General features: G+C 35.7%; 1 protein-coding gene across 1 annotated transcript; it reads left to right on the top strand.

Moving 5' to 3' along the window:
• Positions 1-1,191: 1,191 nt before the first annotated feature.
• LOC138305155 (uncharacterized) lies at positions 1,192-21,149 on the top strand. Its single transcript, XM_069245569.1, has 6 exons — positions 1,192-1,373; positions 14,732-14,960; positions 16,591-16,799; positions 17,553-17,717; positions 19,037-19,139; positions 19,488-21,149. Exons 1-6 carry the CDS (start codon positions 1,325-1,327, stop codon positions 20,191-20,193), a joined length of 1,461 nt encoding a protein of 486 aa, XP_069101670.1. The 5' UTR covers positions 1,192-1,324; the 3' UTR covers positions 20,194-21,149.
• The last annotated feature ends 367 nt before the right edge of the window (positions 21,150-21,516 follow it).

Raw genomic sequence — 21,516 nt, 5'->3', positions numbered from 1 at the left:
TTTTATCAATGGCTGTATAGTTTTACGATGCGTGATACTAAAATAAAATATTGATTGATTGATTGTATTATTCTAAACAGGGACGAGGGTGAATTTGACCGAGTATTAAACAAAGCATACATAAAGTATAACAAGTCGACATTCTTTCACGTTCATGCGATTATGTGGTTTTTTCCACTACAATACAAAAAATTGAAACATCATGAGAATGCTACTAGCAATGACGTAGCTCTGAACGACGGACGGAAGATTTCTGACAGATGGTCGTCTGCCGGGAACGGATTGGAGGCAAGGTATGATTATTCGTTCTAATATCCACCCACTCCTGGACTTCAATTTTGCTATGATATATGCAAGGGGTAGATATTACGACAGCGATAGCAACCATTGGGTGTCGATTGTCTATAAGAAGCAAATATTTTTAAAGAAGAAGAAGAAAGAAAGAAGAAGAAAACAAAAAAACAGGAAATGAAATAGATAGAGCGTTATGATTTAGCAAAGTTTTCCACAATCGTATTTATAAAAGACTTAAAAGCTACTTAACGGTACATTCTACATAACGTAATTGTCATGTTATTTATCTTAGCTATAAAAGAAATTAATTATTAGACCGGAATTAAAATTCTATTTAAACTGACGTTATGTTCTGTAGGTGTAAAAGAAACTTTACCTGTATATAAAGTACTTAAGTGTGCCCATCTACCCAAAGACTGATCAGCTTAACCAATCAAATAATCCGCTTAAATTAAAAGCTTTTCTCTTTTAAAATCACATTCTGTCTTTTGAAAATGACATTTCATGGAACAATGATAAGATAAAGATAGTAAGAGTCTTAAAGGGAATTACAATAATAATCCAATATGAAATTGTAATGATTTTGTAATGCCGAAAAGTGACTATGCTGACGAATAGTTCGCCATTCTGTGATTATCCATAACCGTTAAATAGATTAGCACAGAGAAACATTACTACTGGCGGCCTTTTATATGAACCTTCGTTTGGCTTCATGAATGAGAATATTTAAATCCAAAAAGAAAATATCATTATATGTCCATCATGGTTCATTTATGGGCCATATAAGTACTGTTGAAATCGACACAGTGTGATTCTGAAATCGCGTGCTTATTATCTCTTTTGACAATATCTCCCAGCCAATCAAAGCCGTCGACACATTTCACAATGCGGCTGTCGTGATTTGCATTGATTCCCTATAAAGTTGGTTCAGTTCGAACCTGGAGTGCCGTACAGTAAACATGGAAGTGATAACTTTGTAAGAAATTAACGATTGATAAACAAGTTGTGATTTCAACTTTAACGGACAAGGATGTTGTCAGGCGTGACAATAGAAGCGGCACTGCTTTTTTCGTCCATAGGTGAGTAGATATAATATTATCCTTGTTTGTGTTGTTATCTGAAGAACTCTAACATAGTTATTTTTCATACATCAATAGTTCATTTTTTTTTCAGATGTAAAGTCCTACAAACGTACCATACTGGGTAAATCATTGAGTAGTCGTGTCTGGAATAAGATATCTGTACTATAGTTGCAATGATAGAGGAATATTAACTGGAATAAACTTATCTGTAATTTTCATTAACAATATCTTTAATTGTTAAAAGTCATCAAATAATGTTTACGATACCAAGTACAAATCCAGTTCAGTTTTGTGTCATAATTTTTGATGAAGTTTTTATACAGTGAAATTCCGGATGATTTATGATACTGTAGATGATGAAAACGTGCCGGAGAATACGATTTCGCTGTGTACCTATTGATGAGAGAGAAATATAAGCTATAGGTACCTTATCTGTAGTTTTAAACAGAAACATGTCGGATGATGAAAATAATCGTGCTTGTACCTGTGAGTTATAAAGTGAGTCATGTAGCCCCCCTCCCCTCCCAAAAAAGCAAAAAGGAAGAAAAATACTCCCTATACGACCGGCGTGGTAAGGCAAAATAAAGGTTATATATAATCCGACTAAATAGACAGGAGGAACCACTAATACTATACCCGGAAAATAAACACATTACCTTAAAGATGCTCCACCGCTGACAAATGGTATTTGTTCACTATCAAAAACAGGAGCAGACGATTTAGTATTTCTCTTCAGTTACATAAGTTACTTACTTTACACCATTACCACCATTGAAAAGAACGAGCTTCTTATTTTATTTAAAGTTAAAAATACAAAAAATAATTAATTGCATCCCGAAAAAATTCTGTGGCACTATATCCTACATGGAATGAAGTACTGATTACCAATGCACCAAGGGCAAAATTGATTATTTTATGTTATTGTTTGTGTTAATAAGACATATAATTATTGTTAAAATGGTGAATATCATTTATGCTCTGTCGGCGGTGGAGCATCTTTTAGCATAACAGAATAATACATATATTTACTTTTGTTTCATCTGAGGATGTTACAAATCACACCTGGAATACATATAGTGATATACTGAATTTTCACTTAACAAGTAATAGTGTGTTGTTATCCAAAATTATATTTTCCAAAGTTCGTTACCAAATCTTCATAGTCTGCCAATGTGATAATTCAACGCTACAAGCTTCAAAGCATCATTTTAAATCAGTTTTATGAAACCTAGATTTTAGGTTTAATAATAAAACAATAGACCGGGTCAGACATTTAGCACGTGATATAATCTGTGTTTAGGATGTGTTGAGTACAAAACAATGGGGTATTTTAATGTATGCTCGGATATTGTGTCTACAAAACTATTCAGGACAATGGGGTCGTGGATACCGATTAATTATTCATAGTTTATAAACTAACGGGTCAGAGGAGATGTGTATCTGAAGAACTTGACGAAAGACAACATAAAATGACGTGCAGTGGTACGTGACCAATTGTGGTTTAAAAAGGTCTAGGAGTAGATAATGACAAAACCTACGTGTACTACACATCAATATGATGAAACAACATTTATGCTTTTGTTCCATCAAAAATATTTTAAAGATAGTCATAAAATGTGTGTAAGTACAATCTTTGGTGCTAAATATAGTTTGGTTTGTACATAGAAAATGTGGTTGTATATTGTATATTAAAGTAGAGTTGTGGTGACGTATCCAGCCTATAAAATAGACATCACATGTAATATGATCATAATTAATGTATAAAATATATATTACATTAGAGGCGGATTGTAAAGGTATGATTTGAATTTCTTCAAAATAAAAACAAACCAAAGTACATGTAGAGGTATACCGATATCCAGATTATACCATTATGGATAATGTTCTCTTCTCGAACCAGTTAATTTTAACCTTTTTTTCTAGCTTGAAATCGTATGATTATTCTGTATCTCAGCATTAAGACATGTGTTCCGTATGCACCAGTAAAACGGAAACTAATCACGACTGTTTTATTCATAAAACATATTTCATTTTGGGGTAAAAAAAAACTAAGAATAAAAAAATAAAATCACACAGTACCACAAAATTTATTACATGTGTCACAAACTGCAAATTCGATGTTAGGCTTGTTAGCATGTAAATGAAGGTAGCATCGATGTTGATGGTGTTTTATGAGCGTGAGACGGTATGGACACATCAGAAAATTAAAGGCAGATAAATGTACTGATTATAAAAATGAATAAAAATACTTCTCTGGTACATCGCGCGAGGTTTGATAATTAAATGGATTGCTACAGCAATGGGAAACTACAGCGAGCTGTACCGAACGGTGTAAAACGTTTGACTTAAATCTCTCATTTTTTTCTTAAAATTTATTATATAAATGAACCAAAGGATACATGAAAAGACAATAACTCCAACATAGTTTTACGAGGAAATCACGCACAGCTTAAATAATAAACATAAAATACAGCAATGTAATTTGTGAAGAAAAGAGGTATTGCACTCGGACATGTATGTACTCTTTAATCTATATTGTAATATCTTACTATGATTTTAAATGTGAATCAAATGACTGCAGACATGGACTGTGTCGTTTTGTCATTAAATGTTATTGCAATGACTCCATGTTGTGCTGGAGAACACGTCACGGAAACGCTTTGAGGGAGGTATTAATGGAGAAAGCGTGTATAAGAGGTTTTATGCGAGTACATCAAACGCACCAATGAATCAGATGAGTTGTTCCTTATTTAGATATAAAGTTGCAAAGAGTGTTCAATAAAAATATGAGGGTAATGTAACCGTATTGAATGCTATCCGCAAAATATGTCTCTCGGCTAGAGAAAACTATCAGTTGAGTGTAAGACTAGTAAGCCAGAGGTCCGGAGTACGATCCTTAGCGGATGATGCCATCTTACATTGGCGCCAATTGGAACACTGCTCAGCAAAGTTCCACAATCATCGCTTCAAGAAACCGAACTCAAAGACGAGTTCTTGTCCGGTGGGGGAGTATGTATTGTTTGTTTGATTAATAAACATCCTATTACAGGCATGATCATGTAAGCCTCCCATGTATGCGATGTGTAGTGTGTGGATAGTGCGTGTTTTGTCCTCTTGTAAAGTGGAACTCTTGGCCTTTATATAGCACTACAAATGTATATCACTGAAGCATGCTGCCGACGACAGCAAGCAACACTCTCCACCCGGTCACATTATACTGACACCGGGCGAACCAGTCGTCTTACTCTTGTATGCTGAGCGCTAAACAGGAGGAGAAACTACATGTACAACTGTTAAAGACTTTGAGATGTCTCGGCCAGGGGACAGAACCATCAGTCGACCACCAAGGGGGCTAGCGCTCAAGTAAAGGCTAAAAGTGAGGCGATGCCAAGAGAGACGTTAGGAAGAAGAAAGTTAGTTAGGAAAAAGGGAAAAGAAAATATCCTAAATTGAGTCGCCTTTTACGATCATGCAATAGGGACAGCAGGTACAAGTCTAAAGCCCTCGGCTAGAGAGATCAGTCAGATCACGTTTGCATTAGAAATCTGTGAATGTTTGTTTGTAAATCAGGAAATACTCGAAATGCATCAATTATTGCATGACAAATGTAGGTAGGCTTGGCGACATCGATAAGTTGGATAACAAATCAAAGTGCCGTCAGATGCCATTCGATAGTGATAAACATAATCGAAACAAATAGTAGTAACGGCAACATGGAAACTAATATTCCACATTATTCGGAAATCACTTATTTGGATTTCAAAGAAAGTATTACAACTTCCCAAGCTAATGGCTTACACAAGCTACACAACTTGACACTTGCTTCTCCTCATCATGGAAAGAAAATGACGCTTCCTAGAGTGTGTGAAAAACCATTTCCACTCCGTCAATGTTCACAAAAAGAAATTGTCGCTCCGTAAATTTTCTCAAAAAACCAAAGTTCTAATGTTCCTGCAAAAAAAAAAAAAAATTGCTGTTTCTATAATCTTCGAAACGTAATGTCGCTTAAGAAAACATTTCTGGCCCCGTTCCACTATTCAGGATGTTACAAGAAAATCAACATCATTGTCAATGGAATGATAATGAAGATATTAATAGCTACAATCGACTGAGTGTGTCTGACAATGTACATACAATTAAGACGGGTGTGAGAACGATTATTGGTAATCTATAAACTTGTTACATCAAAACTCATTCACGTACTTAACGATGTAAAAGGCGACAACAGCAGCTAATAGCGCGTGTAAATATCGCTGGTCGATACGGACGGTCGTACCCGGAGAATGAAGGGGAGCGTGGCGTGGCAGCAGACCGGATATAGGCATGGAGTGACAAAAGAAGAATCAAAGAGGTGTGAAAATAAACACAACAATTAGAAACTCTCTACATGAAAGTATAACATACTCATCAAATAATGCCTATATTATGGAATCGATATCATCCCTTAAACTCAGTTTTTGTGAGATTTCTAAAGCTATTTCAATGTTAGTTTTAGTTTGATTATGTTTGTAAAAAATGTTTATAAGATATCAGACGAACTTTGGGACAGCGGTTTGAAGTGTCCGATAAGCCACGGGAACCGTCGAGGTACACTGTCGTGGCTGGATTATCGTGATTAACAACCCCTATAAACGGATAATCTAATCGTGTGTATTTGTTAGAGTAAGTATTGACATTGCCTATGTATATAGAGGCATTGCTGTAGTGCGTTGGTAGCTAACTCCGCTGTATATCGTTAAGAATTAGAAATACACAACAGCGGCACCTCACCTCTGTCCTACCTCCTGAAATCTATTCAGTGTGACGCAACAACACCCCTACGACTTGTAACAGGCTAATCCACATACCTCCATGACTTCGGTCAGATTTGGTTAATCCAACAGGTCTTTTGTTATACAGAGGATTACTATAATATATAATCTACCCAAAGATATGATTCATACGCTCCGACTGAATGAGAGACCCAGATGATGTCATGAAGTAGTGATTTAGGTCCAATCTAGTTCCTCATCGTTACCTTTGTTTGTTTGATTAATGTATGTCCTATTAACAGCTATGGTCATGTAAGGACGACCTCCCATGTATGCGGTGTGCTGCGTGTATGTTGTGCGATGTGCGTTTTTTGGGAGACTGTGGCATATTCATGTTGTGACTTCTTGTATAGTGGAACTGTTGCCCTTTTTATAGTGCTATATAACTGACGCATGCCGTCGAAGACACCAAGCAACACACCCCACCCGGTCACATTACACTGACAACGGGCGAACCAGTCGCCCCACTTCCTGTATGCTGAGCGTTAAGCAGGAGCAGAAACTACCATTTTGATAGACTTTGGTGTGTCTCGGCCAGAAACCAGAGCCTTCATCACAGGGGCGAACACTGAAGGCGAACAACTCAAGGCCAAAACTGAGGCGGTGCCAAGGGAGGCATTAAGAAAGATAAAGTCAGTTAGGAAGAAGAGAAAAGATAATATCCTAAATTTAGTCGCCTTTTACGATTATGCAATAGGGTCAGCAGGTACAATTCTTACGCCCTACCTGCAGGGCCATGATCGTTTCCTAAAATACCACTAACGAAAAACGCCAAAACATGCTTCTCAAACCTTTGACATTTCAGCGGTTACGTTTTTACACCTCGCCTTCCTCCTCGAACTATGATCGACTGAAAATGATTTGAGCATTGCATTTCGCACTTCAGCCTTTGCCACAGATCTTTATATTTCTATGTTTCATCCATATAAAAGCTTAAAAAGTCTTTATGTTTTTATATAACGTTCACACACCTTGTCTGTTTGTACAGTAATCAAGTGTAACTGCAAATAATAATGTTAACTTGGATCAACTGCTCCTTTTGTCTTTCAACGGGTATTTTCGAATGACGATTATGTCTTTAGTTTCCATCCATGATGTACATAACGAGTCAGGATCAGAGAGTGTATTTCTCTGTTATAACACTTGAATGTTTCTCCTGTATGAGCAGCGTATGTATAAAGTTTCGACTAATCTTACGACTAGTCATCCTCGATACTCCAGGGCTTCCGATCCCTTACGATCTCTACAAGTTATCGATACTCCAGGGCTTCCGATCCCTTACGATCTCTACACTTCGTAAGGGATCGGAAGCCCTGGAGTATCGAGGATGAAGACTAGTGGATACTTGGTGATCTTATATTAATCTAGCTACTTTCTTTTTTAATTTTACTGAACATATTCAAGTGAATACCAAGTAGAGACTTGTTTTATTGTAAAAATATATAAATATTACGACAAGTATATGAAAAGAGTTTAAACTATTGAAAAGAAACCATGAGATAAGCATGAGTTGGTGTTTAACTAAATCTGATGTACTTGCTTAAAAGATATTTTATGAAATAAAATACATTTATTTTGAATAGCAACAAGTTTCCAACTTTGATACAAATGTTTCAATTAATATTCCTTTTTATTGCATTATTACTTGCTGTGATTGTCAATATTTGGACTAGCATGCAAACACTTAAAATACGTTCACATTGTGTACTGTTTAGAAATACAAATCTTAAATGTGCATTGAGCATAAAAAATTCAATCTATATACATATACTCACACCGAACATTTACCAATTATTCATCAATCAAGGCATTGAATCGTTCAAGCTGTATGAATATTCATGCCCTTCATATTCTGAGGGCTAAAAATCAGTTTGTAGATGTCTCTACGCCCCTTTAACGTAAACACACAATAGTGGCTTGGATGGGGTTGAACCCTGTCTCAGAATTAATTTGTGTACGGCGGATACCGCACTATAACCATATTGTCCACACACAACTCTAACATCCGTAATAACACTGGGACCTGTCGTTTAAGATTTTCTGTCAATATTTTCACATGTCAAAAGATTAGAGAGACCTATTCCCCTCGGTATTGTTGAGAAGTTAAAAGTCGGGTACCCTAATATTGTGTAAACAGTGTCTGGTTTCTTCCTTAAGAGGATTTAATCAGTTAAGCATTGACGCAACAATCCCCGACTGGTATCGCCACCTATCGAGAACGATTGATATTAACAATTGTAAACACATCTGAAGAGATCTTAGAGTATTTAAAGAGAACTAGATATCTTGGTAGATCACTCCTCCCCAGTGGATTAAAATCTAAGAGAATTCCATTCCGACGTAATATTGCAGAAATTCTGCTAGTTTTCGCGACTTAAGAGTTCTCAGGTGTCTCCAAGCGCGCACATTCAAAAGTTATAAGTCTGATCAAGGTCCCAAAGAGGTTTACGATTTCTTATTTAAGTCTATTGATTGATAAGTTTTGACTAGTGTAGGGTGTTCTTATGTTACAGTTGACTGACACTTGAACATCGTCTGTCGCTGATGAAGGAAAGAACTCTTACTTTTCAAAAACATTTGTTTACGATTCTTTGTACACTTCTCTGTTGTGTTCTAAGTTCTTGTTTCGCATATTATGTGTTTGAAGTAATGGTCTGCTATTACATCGCTATGGTTACCTAAAATAAAGTCGATGACATTTCAGTAAGTATAGATAAGCTTTTGATATGTTTCGTTGGAATGTATTTGACACCTCACACCTCCATTGTCAAGTCTTGCAGTCAGATTGATCATTCCAGTTACGTCTAGCCAGACCTCCTCAGTAGATAGTTACTATAATAGTACCATCACCTGACATACATGGATCCCGGCCAAACTTATACATACCAGCTATCTCGTCCGTTCGACATCAGCTTATACCATAAAAGGCATCTTTGATATTTTTGTTTGTATTTTATACCAAAATCATGGAAATATAACACGCAACACAGCATTGTTTCCTATGGATGTGAACTCGATGCAGGTGGATTTTTTTAGTAAAACGTATAGCCAACTCAAATCTCTTTCAACAAGCGTATTTTCGCTTTAAACACTAAGAAATGTGAATGTGAAATGAGAAAACGTGTACGAAATATAATGGGTAAGTAATAAGAAGACTAGTCCTGTGTCGTGATCAAACATTTGACAATCTAGTTGGTGTCGCGTGTTATAGAATCTTAACATGTAATTTGAAATTAAACTGCAGTAAATGTAAGTAGTTTTAGAGATGACGGTGTTTTCATTTATATTCTTCTTTTATTTGATACGATAAGCTTATATAAATTTGTTTGTACGTTTTGTCCGGTTTTGGTCCACAGTATTTGAAGCGCTATCATTTAGATGTTAAAGAATCCATGGGGTCATTGTCATAGAGGAACTTTATCCTCTGTGACAACCTCACTGGTCCCTTTATGTAATAGAACATTACTTGGCATTACATACCAGGTGAGCGATACAGGCCCACGGGGCCTCTTGTTTTCTAGCGTAAAAGAGCAGCCAAAGACTGACAGAAGCCTGACTAAATCATGATTACAAATCATATATATAGTAGCCGGGATCGTTATTGATTTTATTGGTTATGAATCTGATCTGACCCTCGTGCGTGTTAAAATGGCTGTATGTATGGCGTGTAGCATTCCTTGTCACTGAAATAATTACCCTTACATTAAAACCATACATTTAGTGGGAATAGGTAACGATGTTAAAATATCAAATATGTAGTTAGAGGTGACACTTGTCTGGTAGTATAACGCCATGTTATTTCATCGAGATAACTTTGATTTAGGCATCTTAGTGCATGTTTTTCATTCACACTATTTATTTACAATTTCATTAAACATATGTTCCACCATTTATTACCGAAAGGAAGACTTTAAATTTAATTCTGTTATTTAATTTGATTGATTATATATTAGATCCTGTAATGCTTTTTGAGTTGTCCTTAACCTTTGTTAGTGGGTATAGTGAAATCTGATTTAATAAGTTAATGTCTATTTCGCCTGGTGAAAGCAGGTGGTGATCCGCCAGGTCGGTTTATTGTATTTTACACCTACGTATTATATATGACTCAAAACTAACAATGCTTTGTCTTTTACTGTACAATCATCGCTATATCCTGTTGGTCAAACTTCTATTGTCAACTATATTAAAAGTAAACAACTCCAAGAAAAGGAAAGCAGAGAGTATTTATAAGATTAGAACTTTAAACCGGAGTCTATAATTATCTAGAAATGTAAGAAAAGCTTAAATTAGCAGGTGTCCCAGATAACATGTTTAAACATCACAACGTCATGCTTTATCATAACCCATGTATGTCCTTTTATCTTTTGTCCGTATAAACATTTTTGATTTTTTATATCTTAACTCTAAGATGTTCTATATTTCATGTAATATAATTATTTTTGTCGATAGATCAGACGCTTTTAGCTCAATGACATGAGTTTTAAGTCCTCGAGCAATTCGCGTTCTACCGCATATATTCTGACTAAGTATTAAATGGTCTATCAGTCAATAGTGACACGATCAAAGAGTATATAAGCTTCTGGTTTGTTCTAGAGAATTATATTTATAAATGTGTACGGGTTTACTTGTGTTTTCAAGTGAACCACAAGGAAACTCACAATGAAAAGGTCTTACGAAGATACATCGAGGAAAGAAATTTTGTGAGCTTTTGCCCTTTCATCTTTCGGAATAAAACTAATTGTAGACATAGAATAAGTTTATAAAATTGCGTTTAGCTGAAATAGAATAACTACGCTTGTTAGCAAAGAGGTAAAATAAAATCTTACATTTTACTAGTCAACGCATTAATCAGCTGCGGAGCGAACAGGATAAATAGGGTCGAGTAACAATTTCCCCGTATAATGACCAATCAGACCGCAGTTTACTGTCTACTATTTAAAGTACATTGTGTGGCTTTAACAGCCAGAAATGGAGTGAACTTCCGTTTAGAAAATAAAATGTCGATTAGCGTACTTCCGGTGTTCAAAACAATGCTTAATAGTTGAATCGATCACCATGACAACTGATTCCACGCGACTACAGAATCGGATGTAAGGTACCGATACCTTTTAATTCTGAGACGCAGTTTACGTTTGATGATCTTCATCGAACATGACATCGACATCGACATCCTGCATAATTCTTTCTTTTACGACCGAACAATAAACTTGGCCTCTGTCGATATTTAGGTTTGATATTGACTCGAGAAGCATATCAGTATATCCTGGGAGAGCGACACACACACTCCCTCGATAACAAGTATAAAACCCTTTTGTATACCACAAACGTTTAAGTAAACCTACTATTGTAAGTGATACCAAGCTGGATATAATTTATTTAGTATCGATACAACTGTCAATACCGATGGAATTTGAAGGATTGGAGACAGCATTGTTAACATATCTAACTGTTAATTTGTTTATCGTACGGTGTCAACTTTTGATGAGTTAATCTACTGCGCTTTCTCATGCATTCGGCCCCTGGTATATAAAATTGATAAAAATTTGTGTGTATTCATAAAAAGAAAGAAAATTATTACAAATTATTAAAAAGTCTTTATGAAATGTAATTTTTGTTAATGCGTTACAATTTTTGTAATCTGTTCCATTGCTTTAACTCCCGAACCTATTTAACCATTTCTTAGATTGTATAAACGTGCCCCTGCTCGTTTGATCTTTATGCGAATGGGTACTTACAATAAACATAATCTAGCAATGTATTATACGTGTGAGATATGAAATGATACATATATTAACAGGTCCTTTCATGCTGTCATGTTGATTAGACTTTCATTTTGTTTGACATTCGAATACACGATAAAAAGAAACATGTGGCGAACTGATTGAATAATATCAACTATATGTTTCGGGTACCACGGTGTCCTTACAAACGTATGTCTGTAGAATATAAAATTCTTCTGATGGTAAAATATGGCCACAAAGAAGTAATCATAATCATGGTGGTAATACAAATTTAAGATCGTCTAAGATGAAACAGCTGGTATTCCTCCAAATATAGCTATACCATATATTCTGTATAATAAGAAATGTTATTTGATCGATGTGCTGTTGAGTGTTGACTGGTTCTATATAAGCATATGACACGGGTTGTTCGATTTTATGTTTGTGAAAGTATTCAGATACCACAAAACTCTAATACAACTTCTCACATCCTGAAACATTAGCTGGTACATGCCCTTACACGTATTGTTGTAATGAAATATATTCTATATTACAAGTCATTTGACTGTCATCAACACTGGTTAGTTCATGGTTTGGAAATTGAAATATCCTTTAGGAAATCACATTTCATTTAAAAGTACTGGGCGCTCCTTCAAGCCTCACTAACTCCAAGGTGTACATTTACATCGACAGAAAAGACCTCTTTCATTTTGAAAATTGAAAAAGTGTGCAATCAGGTTTGATAAGTCTATCTATATACACATATATAGACATTCTTACTCATCGATATATATTGATGAATCTCATCTAAATAACTTCATGTTTGATAAGTTGTTTTTCCATCAGGCAAACGCAGATGTGCATGTGATCAGCTGTAATTATTATCATATATATTGATATATCAGGAAAATTAATTTACAACCAACTAATGACACGAAAATATTCAATATTTCTTCATTTTTTAAGTTTACTAAATGTCTAGTGTCGCATTTGTATAAATAACGTGTACCAATAAATCTAGTCGAGAACTTTCATTACACCAAGGATATTTACTGATAAGATTAGATTCGTAATTTATAATAAATATGTACTACATCATTTACATAACAGGTAGTCAATAGTAAGTCAAGATCAGGTCAATCTCTAATATATTTCTCCAAGGAGTTTATGTTGGACTAGTACGCAATTAAAAAGTAATTGGATCGCAGTAAAAGCCAAGGCTTCTCATTAGGTTTTATTTAGTCTGAATTACTCACTGTCTTCATAGGCACTGTCGTACATAATCATTATAAACCAGGCATATACTAGTCTGGTAGTCCTGACATTCAAACATCCGAATGGACTTGGTGAAAACTGCCATAGAGATCTCGGAGAACACAATATATTTGTTTAATTTTCTAAAATTTGCTAAACGTGACAATGTTAAAAAAACAAAATCATTAGAAATATTAAATTCCCCTGCCTAATCAAATTACCCTATTGGTACAAGTACGGAAATTTAAACTTAGTACAACAACTATACCATGCTGTCTTAGGTAGACTAACCATGCTATGCTTTGTTTTCCAACTAACGATAGTTTGCCCTGATGTTTCCTCCTCTGGTTTATTTTGTCCTTCAATACTGATATTGTTATCATTGTTATCCCGAACTTTCTGTTATGGTTCATTTTGATTCGACAACACAACTTCTTCTTTACCTCTGACTTTTCTCAATGGCCATTGTACTTTATCAAACTAACCATACTTTATCTTTTACTTACCGCTACTGGTCATTGCATTTTAACAAACTGCATGTAACCAAACTTTATTTTTGACTTTCCACAACTAATCATGCTATATAACCTTAAATCAACCTAACCATACTTTGTCCTTATATATCCATCTAGAAGCCCCAGACGTATGTAGTATGTTGTGTTTATGAAATGATAGACCGATACCTCATCTAAATCGTGTTATCTTTCGTCTGATCAGTTTCATTTTCCACTTGACTTTTATGAGGATGTAGTCCCATTGTCGACGTATCAATACATATGTAAAATGGAATCGAATCCGTTTAAAAGGATCATTCACGAGAGCCCCATAGTGCCGGTAGTGTCATAGAATAACGTTTGATTTAACACTCTATATAATGGATTCATCTTGACTTTCTTTATTGGAATATTTATATTATTTTCTCCGATATTCAGTTTCACTATCTGTTTAGATTTACTTACTGCTAGGTTCGTCACTGATTCAATCCACCAATAAAAGTCATTCTATCAACAAAGGTTCACACTATGTTTTTCTTTAATCAACAATAGACAATCGTTTGAAGATCTAACGCTATAAATCTTGGTATGAGAACATTGATGGATTACACCTACCTCCTAATTCTGTCTTTGCATATTACAGAGTTACCTCCCTTGTGGGTAGGTTTTCATTGTGACGTCATTATAACGTCATTTTCTATCCAGGCTCGCAAACACAACACGCCACACTCATACTCTCAGATAGCTCTATATTTTGTATTTAGGTTTAAGATATAATGAGTAGGAATATAAACCTGATTTAACAATAAAGATAGTCCCCATGTCTATTCATTTTTATCGAAGATCCAGATTTCATGTCAACAAACAACTTTGACGATAATATCACCTACTAGTATTAGAATGAATTGTGTCAGTATTTGTTGCTCGGGTAAGGGTGAATTTTGAAGTATCTTTATAAGTTGTGATGTGTTAAAGCAAAATGTGTTTTACACATTATTATATAATATTTATAATAAGAAAGCTTTACAGTGATGTGACTTTTTTATATTAATATATCTGTTATGTTTGGTTCCTAGGAAGCGTCCTATGTATGACAAGCATCAAGTCGATGACAGCACTATCCCGCGTCAACCTGCCGATCTATGTTAACGACAGTGTGATTGTGGAGTTGACAGAGGAGATACTGGAGGAGCGGTCAGACAAGTTCCTACATTGTGCTGTAGACATCGTCACAGACCCCTCCCGGCGTCTTCTCCTTCACTTCCTATCTATCGACATTTCCAAGGACAATCTCACCCCGGATAGGTAATGTAAACGCTGAATAAAGCATCATGTAAAAGGTAACTAAAGTGTATTCGTAAAAAGTTTTATGTGCCATAACAGGGCAACAATTTTGACATGTTATTTTCCCAACAGTAATATATTTAAAACCCACCAGGTGTGATGAATTAAGTTGTGAAAATCATTCATATGAACAGGTAATCAATGTTGTCTTTATAAACATTTGCTACAACACAGAATTGATGGACTGTAACATTCCTGTTTGTATGTACGTAAGGAGCATACTTTCTAATTACTAATATCACTGTTAAAATATTAAATGAAATAGCAGACCACAAATTTGCTTCAATAAATTGCACTATAGCTGTAAATATGTTTTTGGCATTATACTGCCAAGATCATTTCTAGATCTTATTTGTTCTTATAAAATTAAAACATGCATTATAGTATTGTAATTCTCAAAATTTTCGTAATTTTCGGTGGTAAATGAAATATTTAAAAACTCTTCTTTATCAATAGATATGAAAACTACGTCACATATAATTTAAGATATGTTATTATTAAAACTTTTCATTTGAGTGGAAGAAACCTCACTGAGTTCAGTATCTGACTATGGAAACCTAGTCAATCCGAGTTTTTATGTGTAATTATAAAAACTATTCAACTCTACATACCACACGATAACTTACTTGGAAAACATGTACAGCTACATGATACCAGAGATTGTTACATACCGAAATACTTTTTAGCATAGTATCTTTAAGCAATACATATTCCGTGTATAGTTGTCTTGACACTGTTTCAAATGACTACTATGTGTTCACTCTCAGGAAATGTGTCCAACAACAAAGTTGCTATTAAGAATGATAATTTCATCTCTTAAAACAAGATTACGTAGGCGAATAAGTATTTTTCATGGGTACCAAAAGTTACTTACTTTACGCTATTACCAACATTTGGTATTTTACTTTAGAGTACAAGTATATAAATGAATGAATTGTATTCCTAAATATCCATGGCAATATCCCCTATATGGAGTGAGGCACTGATTGCGCAGAAAATGAAAACAAAACAAACTATTTTATACATATATTCGTGTTATTTAGACACACATATATATACATTCATTTGAGCATTACTATCATCCAAATGATATTTATACTCTGACGGCAGTAGAACATCTTTAATCAATGTTGCGGTGTCAGATTGGTGTAACACTGTGGTCTCGCTCAGCATTAATGTTCTGATTTTGTCCATGAAATTTATTTTGTTTCATGGAATTGTCCCATTGGTCCCAGTTACTTCCGAAGCATAAAAATTTTACATTAAAAGGGACACAACTCTTACGGTTGATAAACATTGTTGACGTTAGCCTATAGTTAGTTTAGATTTTGTCGCCTTCTTATGCTTCTTTAGTTTAGATTTTGTTGCCCTCTTATCTTTTGTTAGTTTAAAATTTTGTCGCCTTCTTATCTTTCGTAATTTTATAATTTTGTCGCCTCCTAATGTATTTATTAGTTAAAAGATTGCCTCCTAAACCGTCTAAAACATCACAATTGTTCTTCAATTTTGTTATTTGTGTTTTCCTGATTAGAAGATCTATTGGTATGCTATTTAGATCTGCTATTTATTCTATTTTAATACTCGATTTCAGATTGCACATCTATGACTTCCGGCCGGGTGGTGGGGTAAAACAAGTGAGCCCTGTGATGGGTCTGTTTGGGGTGTACGATTCCTACTACAAGGATACCAGTCCGGGTGTCATGGACTATAAGTCCTCCCTCAACAAACTCCGCCTAGACTACATGGGCAAGCCTAATCTGATCTACAGCGGGTTTAGGGTACTCATTACCTCATTTAAAGGTACATTGCAATTGTTTAAACTGTTTTATATCCGAAACGTACTTCACAATATAAGACTTTCTATTTAGTAAGCTATGATCGCATTTAAATCCATACATATAGTTCATATGGAAGTGCCAAGTCGAATGTTTGGAAACTTTGACGAAACTGTGCATATTATGTTATACCATATGTCATATGGGTCAAGGAAGTAATATCAACAGTTATTTTCCATATAACACTGGATCTTTATAGACATATGTTTGTAGGATACGAATTACTTAAAGTAGTAAATATAGCGCAAAGAAGTAATTATAACAGTGTGGACAAAAGATTGTCGAATTTTCGAGGCGATCTGCCCCTTTGTCAAGACACAAGAAGAACAAATAAAATAACATGTTAAGGACGGTCACGGACGTACACACAAACATAAACAATGAACACATATAGAACATACAGATAAACTAAAGGGACAATATCTATTTATACCATCTGTCATATATATAACTACATTCTCATATGATATACAATCAAACCTGTATATAACGACAACTTAATTGAAGACAGAAAAACGGTCACTATGGACAGGTTGCCTTTATAGACAGGTTGAGGTTTTCATGTCAATAGACCAGCCAGTAAATATACTCATACATTATATAACATATATTTAGTACATAATTCTTTTCAAATGCGATATTTGCAAATTGCTACCTACAAAATACTACTATGTCTGAACATGAAAATAAAAGAGGTTTTTCCTATCTTCCTGTGCAGACGTACAAAGCGAGGACTGTGACCGGCTACACCATCTGTGTGGACGGACCCAGATCTGTGTACCACTGTCTGTGATGTGTGATACCGAGTACAACTGTGGGGATGGTGACCTTACTGACGAGAACACCTGTCACCTATTGGTGGACACGGACTGGAAAGGGGCAGGTTAGTGTCAATAATACTATCAATAAAGAGGACGGGGACCTTACTGACGAGAACACCTGTGGACACGGACTGGAAAGGGGAAGGTTAGTGTCAATAATACTATCAATAAAGGGGACGGAGACCTTACTGACGAGAACAACTGTCATCTATTGGTGGACACGGACTGGAAAGGGGCAGGTTAGTGTCAATAATACTATCAACAAAGGGGACGGGGACCTTACTGACGAGAACATCTGTCACCTATTGGTGGACACGGACTGGAAAGGGGCAGGTTAGTGTCAATAATACTATCAATAAAGGGGACGGGGAACTTACTGACGAGAACACCTGTCACCTATTGGTGGACATGGACTGGAAAGGGGCAGGTTAGTGTCAATAATACTATCAACAAAGGGGACGGGGACCTTACTGACGAGAACACCTGTCATCTATTGGTGGACACGGACTGGAAAGGGGCAGGTTAGTATCAATAATACTATCAATAAAGGGGACGGGGACCTTACTGACGAGAACACCTGTCACCTATTGGTGGACACGGACTGGAAAGGGGCAGGTTAGTATCAATAATACTATTAATAAAGGGATGGGGAACTTACTGACGAGAACACCTGTTACCTATTGGTGGACACGGACTGGAAAGGGGCAGGTTAGTGTCAATAATACTATCAATAAAGGGGACGGGGAACTTACTGACGAGAACATCTGTCACCTATTGGTGGACACGGACTGGAAAGGGGCAGGTTAGTGTCAATAATACTATCAATAAAGGGGACGGGGAACTTACTGACGAGAACATCTGTCACCTATTGGTGGACACGGACTGGAAAGGGGCAGGTAAGTGTCAATAATACTATCAACAAAGGGGACGGGGACCTTACTGATGAGAACATCTGTCACCTATTGGTGGACACGGACTGGAAAGGGGCAGGTTAGTGTCAATAATACTATCAATAAAGGGGACGGGGAACTTACTGACGAGAACATCTGTCACCTATTGGTGGACATGGACTGGAAAGGGGCAGGTTAGTGTCAATAATACTATCAATGTACTATATGTTTTAGTGTTTACCTTATTGTTTTATTTTCATAAAACTTGAAAATAATGACTTGAAAACGAATCTATAAGAAAAGAGAGTTAACCCATTTATTGAATTTCTCCTCAACATACTTAATTTGCAACATTCAAAATAATGATTAATGTGATGGTATGTCAGTTTGTGTGTAATATATCACCGTATTGGGCTCTCCCCGAAAGATTAATAGACATGATTAATGAACTCCTGTGTTTATTCTAAGAATACTTCTTTCTACCCTGACAGAAGCGACCATCACAGCTGTTGTAGCTGCCGGAGTGGCCATCACTGTGTTCCTACTTGTCATCGTCGTTGTCTTCTGTGTCCTTAAGAAATACAACAGAAGGAGGTAGGTCTGACTGTGGTCACTCACTGTATAGATAGGAGCAACGTGTGATAGTATAAAATGCTTGTTCCCGTTTAAGTATCAATCGTTGGTCAAGTAATTTTGAAAGTGTTTTTCTGTAACCTTGTGATAGTGATCTAGATAAGATATATAACGGTCCAGTATATTTCCCCACGAAATTATACATTTTTTTAAATAGAGTTATCAAAATAATTTTTACTGAAATACATATAACCTAGATCAAGATTTTGGTATTTTAGACGACAGTAATGCTATTTTTAAACCGTTTGCTATAGTGTGCGTTTTTGTGTAAAATTTGCTTTGCTTGAAATTTTCCTCTTTCGTTTTCAGTTATATTCGACAACAGAGCGTCCAAATGTTTGCCAAGCGGAAAGCCAATGGGGAATGGGAACTGGGAAACAATATCGACACTTTGGGCGTTACTGAACTGTATGCCCCGCCCACCTATGAGGATGTTGTAAGGAAGGAGGTTAGTGAGGAACCTCCCCCAGCTTACGATGTGGTGTCCACTCTCCCCCAGACAGACCTCCAAGGGTCGCCGTATTCTGTCAGGTCATTGAACAGGGTAACAGTGGTGTGTATCGAACGTCCTTGTGATAATGATAATAAAGAAAATCCAGAGGAGTGCCAAACCGAAATGGTATGTATAGCTGCACCTGAACAGGATAGATTAAATGACAATGAAAATGTTATTCCTTGCCAACAAGAAAACCTCTCTCCTGACAACGAACCATTGATACATATCTCAGATGACAGCGATTCGAAATCCGATGAGTGTTCTCGGTCTAGTTCTTCCGGTCAGGAAGATTCTGGGACGTATGCAGAGGAAAGTTCACAAGAAAGTGGAAGTAGTAATCTAGAGGAGGACTTGATATCTGTTACATCGGACTTCCAGATCACAGGTGGTAAAGGTAGCCTAGATAACGCAAAATCAGGGGAGAGAACTCCTGACTACTCCAATCGGATATGTCTGATGAACTGTGATGATATCGAGTACGTAGACACAGTGGACGATGTAAATGGGAACGGTGTGTGACGAATGTTATATATTTAGGATACCAATGCATAACACAATAGCAAGCCAAGCAGATTTTAACATGTTTGACGGAGTGTGTCAAATAAATACATTCACAAAAAACATTCTGATCTGAACGAAAACATGCTAGCATTGAGGACTGAACGTACCGTATGATGTCAAAATTATTGTATAAATGTGATTTATGTTCTATTTGGATTCTGAAATACATATGTATGGCAGCGCTTTATTGGGTAACATAAAAGTACATTATTTATCATTTGATAACTCTTTTCTTAATAACAGCAGCTATGATGCTTTGTATTTCACAGTCGAGGTTATCATATAGCGATCTCAAGCATTTTACATGTTCGGGGTCCAACGCTTTTTGCAATGAACAATTTGCAATTAACATCGAAAAAGCATATTGCTCATAATACATACGTTCATGTGTACATTATTTTAGTAGCTAAGTTACATTTATTTTCATTGTGTAGTACGATGATGCATGCTGTTTATCTCCAGTGGTTTATATTAATGTTATGATGCCGGTGCTAATACATGTTCATTTACACTGTTTCATTACCGTAGTTAATTCATATGTAACGTTTACAGAAAAAAGTGACTATAATTTATAAACTATTATGTGGGAGTGTTCAGAGTAGAATGGATGCTGAATGTATACCATAGGTGTTTACGTTGTGTGCCTGTCTTTTCCGTCGTTTTGTCTTATACGTTTGGAGCCAATATTAAATAATGTGTTTCCTATATACTTGTAGTATTTGACTTTAAACAGCCGTGTACTCAGTTCAATATTTGTCCTGTAAATATGTATGCATCTGTCATTCTTGAATATCTCGGTATTAATTTGGTTACTTCATCTTTACATTTAATGACCGTTTTGTATACAGGTTTGTGGTGCTTTACATCAGAATCATCTAAACACACACACATACACAATAAATCATTGGAATCACCATGCTTGTTCTATTATTTGTGCCTTTCAGAAAACCGAATTATCTTTCCCTTTTCCAACTTTATTATTATATCCAACTTATGTATACAATACATTTCGGCCTGTATTGTGACCTATTTAATTACTCTTAATTAGTTTCCTGGTTTAATGATTTGGCGAGTTACATTAGCTTTTATCGTAAAATTTATTATCTATTGCCATTAAGGTCAATATGATATCTTTGATTTTTTTTTAAATTCCTTAATTAATTGTTAAAATTTTATTGAATTTTTAGTTTTAAATAGTATTTTAAATTGCTTTGAACGTCAACGTCTCACGGATACCAATATTTAGTGAGAGTTGTTGGATTGTGGTTAGGGTAAGTTATA

This window comes from Argopecten irradians, chromosome 12 (genome assembly GCF_041381155.1).
Source record: "Argopecten irradians isolate NY chromosome 12, Ai_NY, whole genome shotgun sequence".
NCBI classification, from domain to species: Eukaryota; Metazoa; Mollusca; class Bivalvia; order Pectinida; family Pectinidae; genus Argopecten; species Argopecten irradians.
The sequence above is the reverse complement of the archived record's forward strand: the minus strand, read 5'-3'. Positions and strand labels throughout refer to the sequence as shown.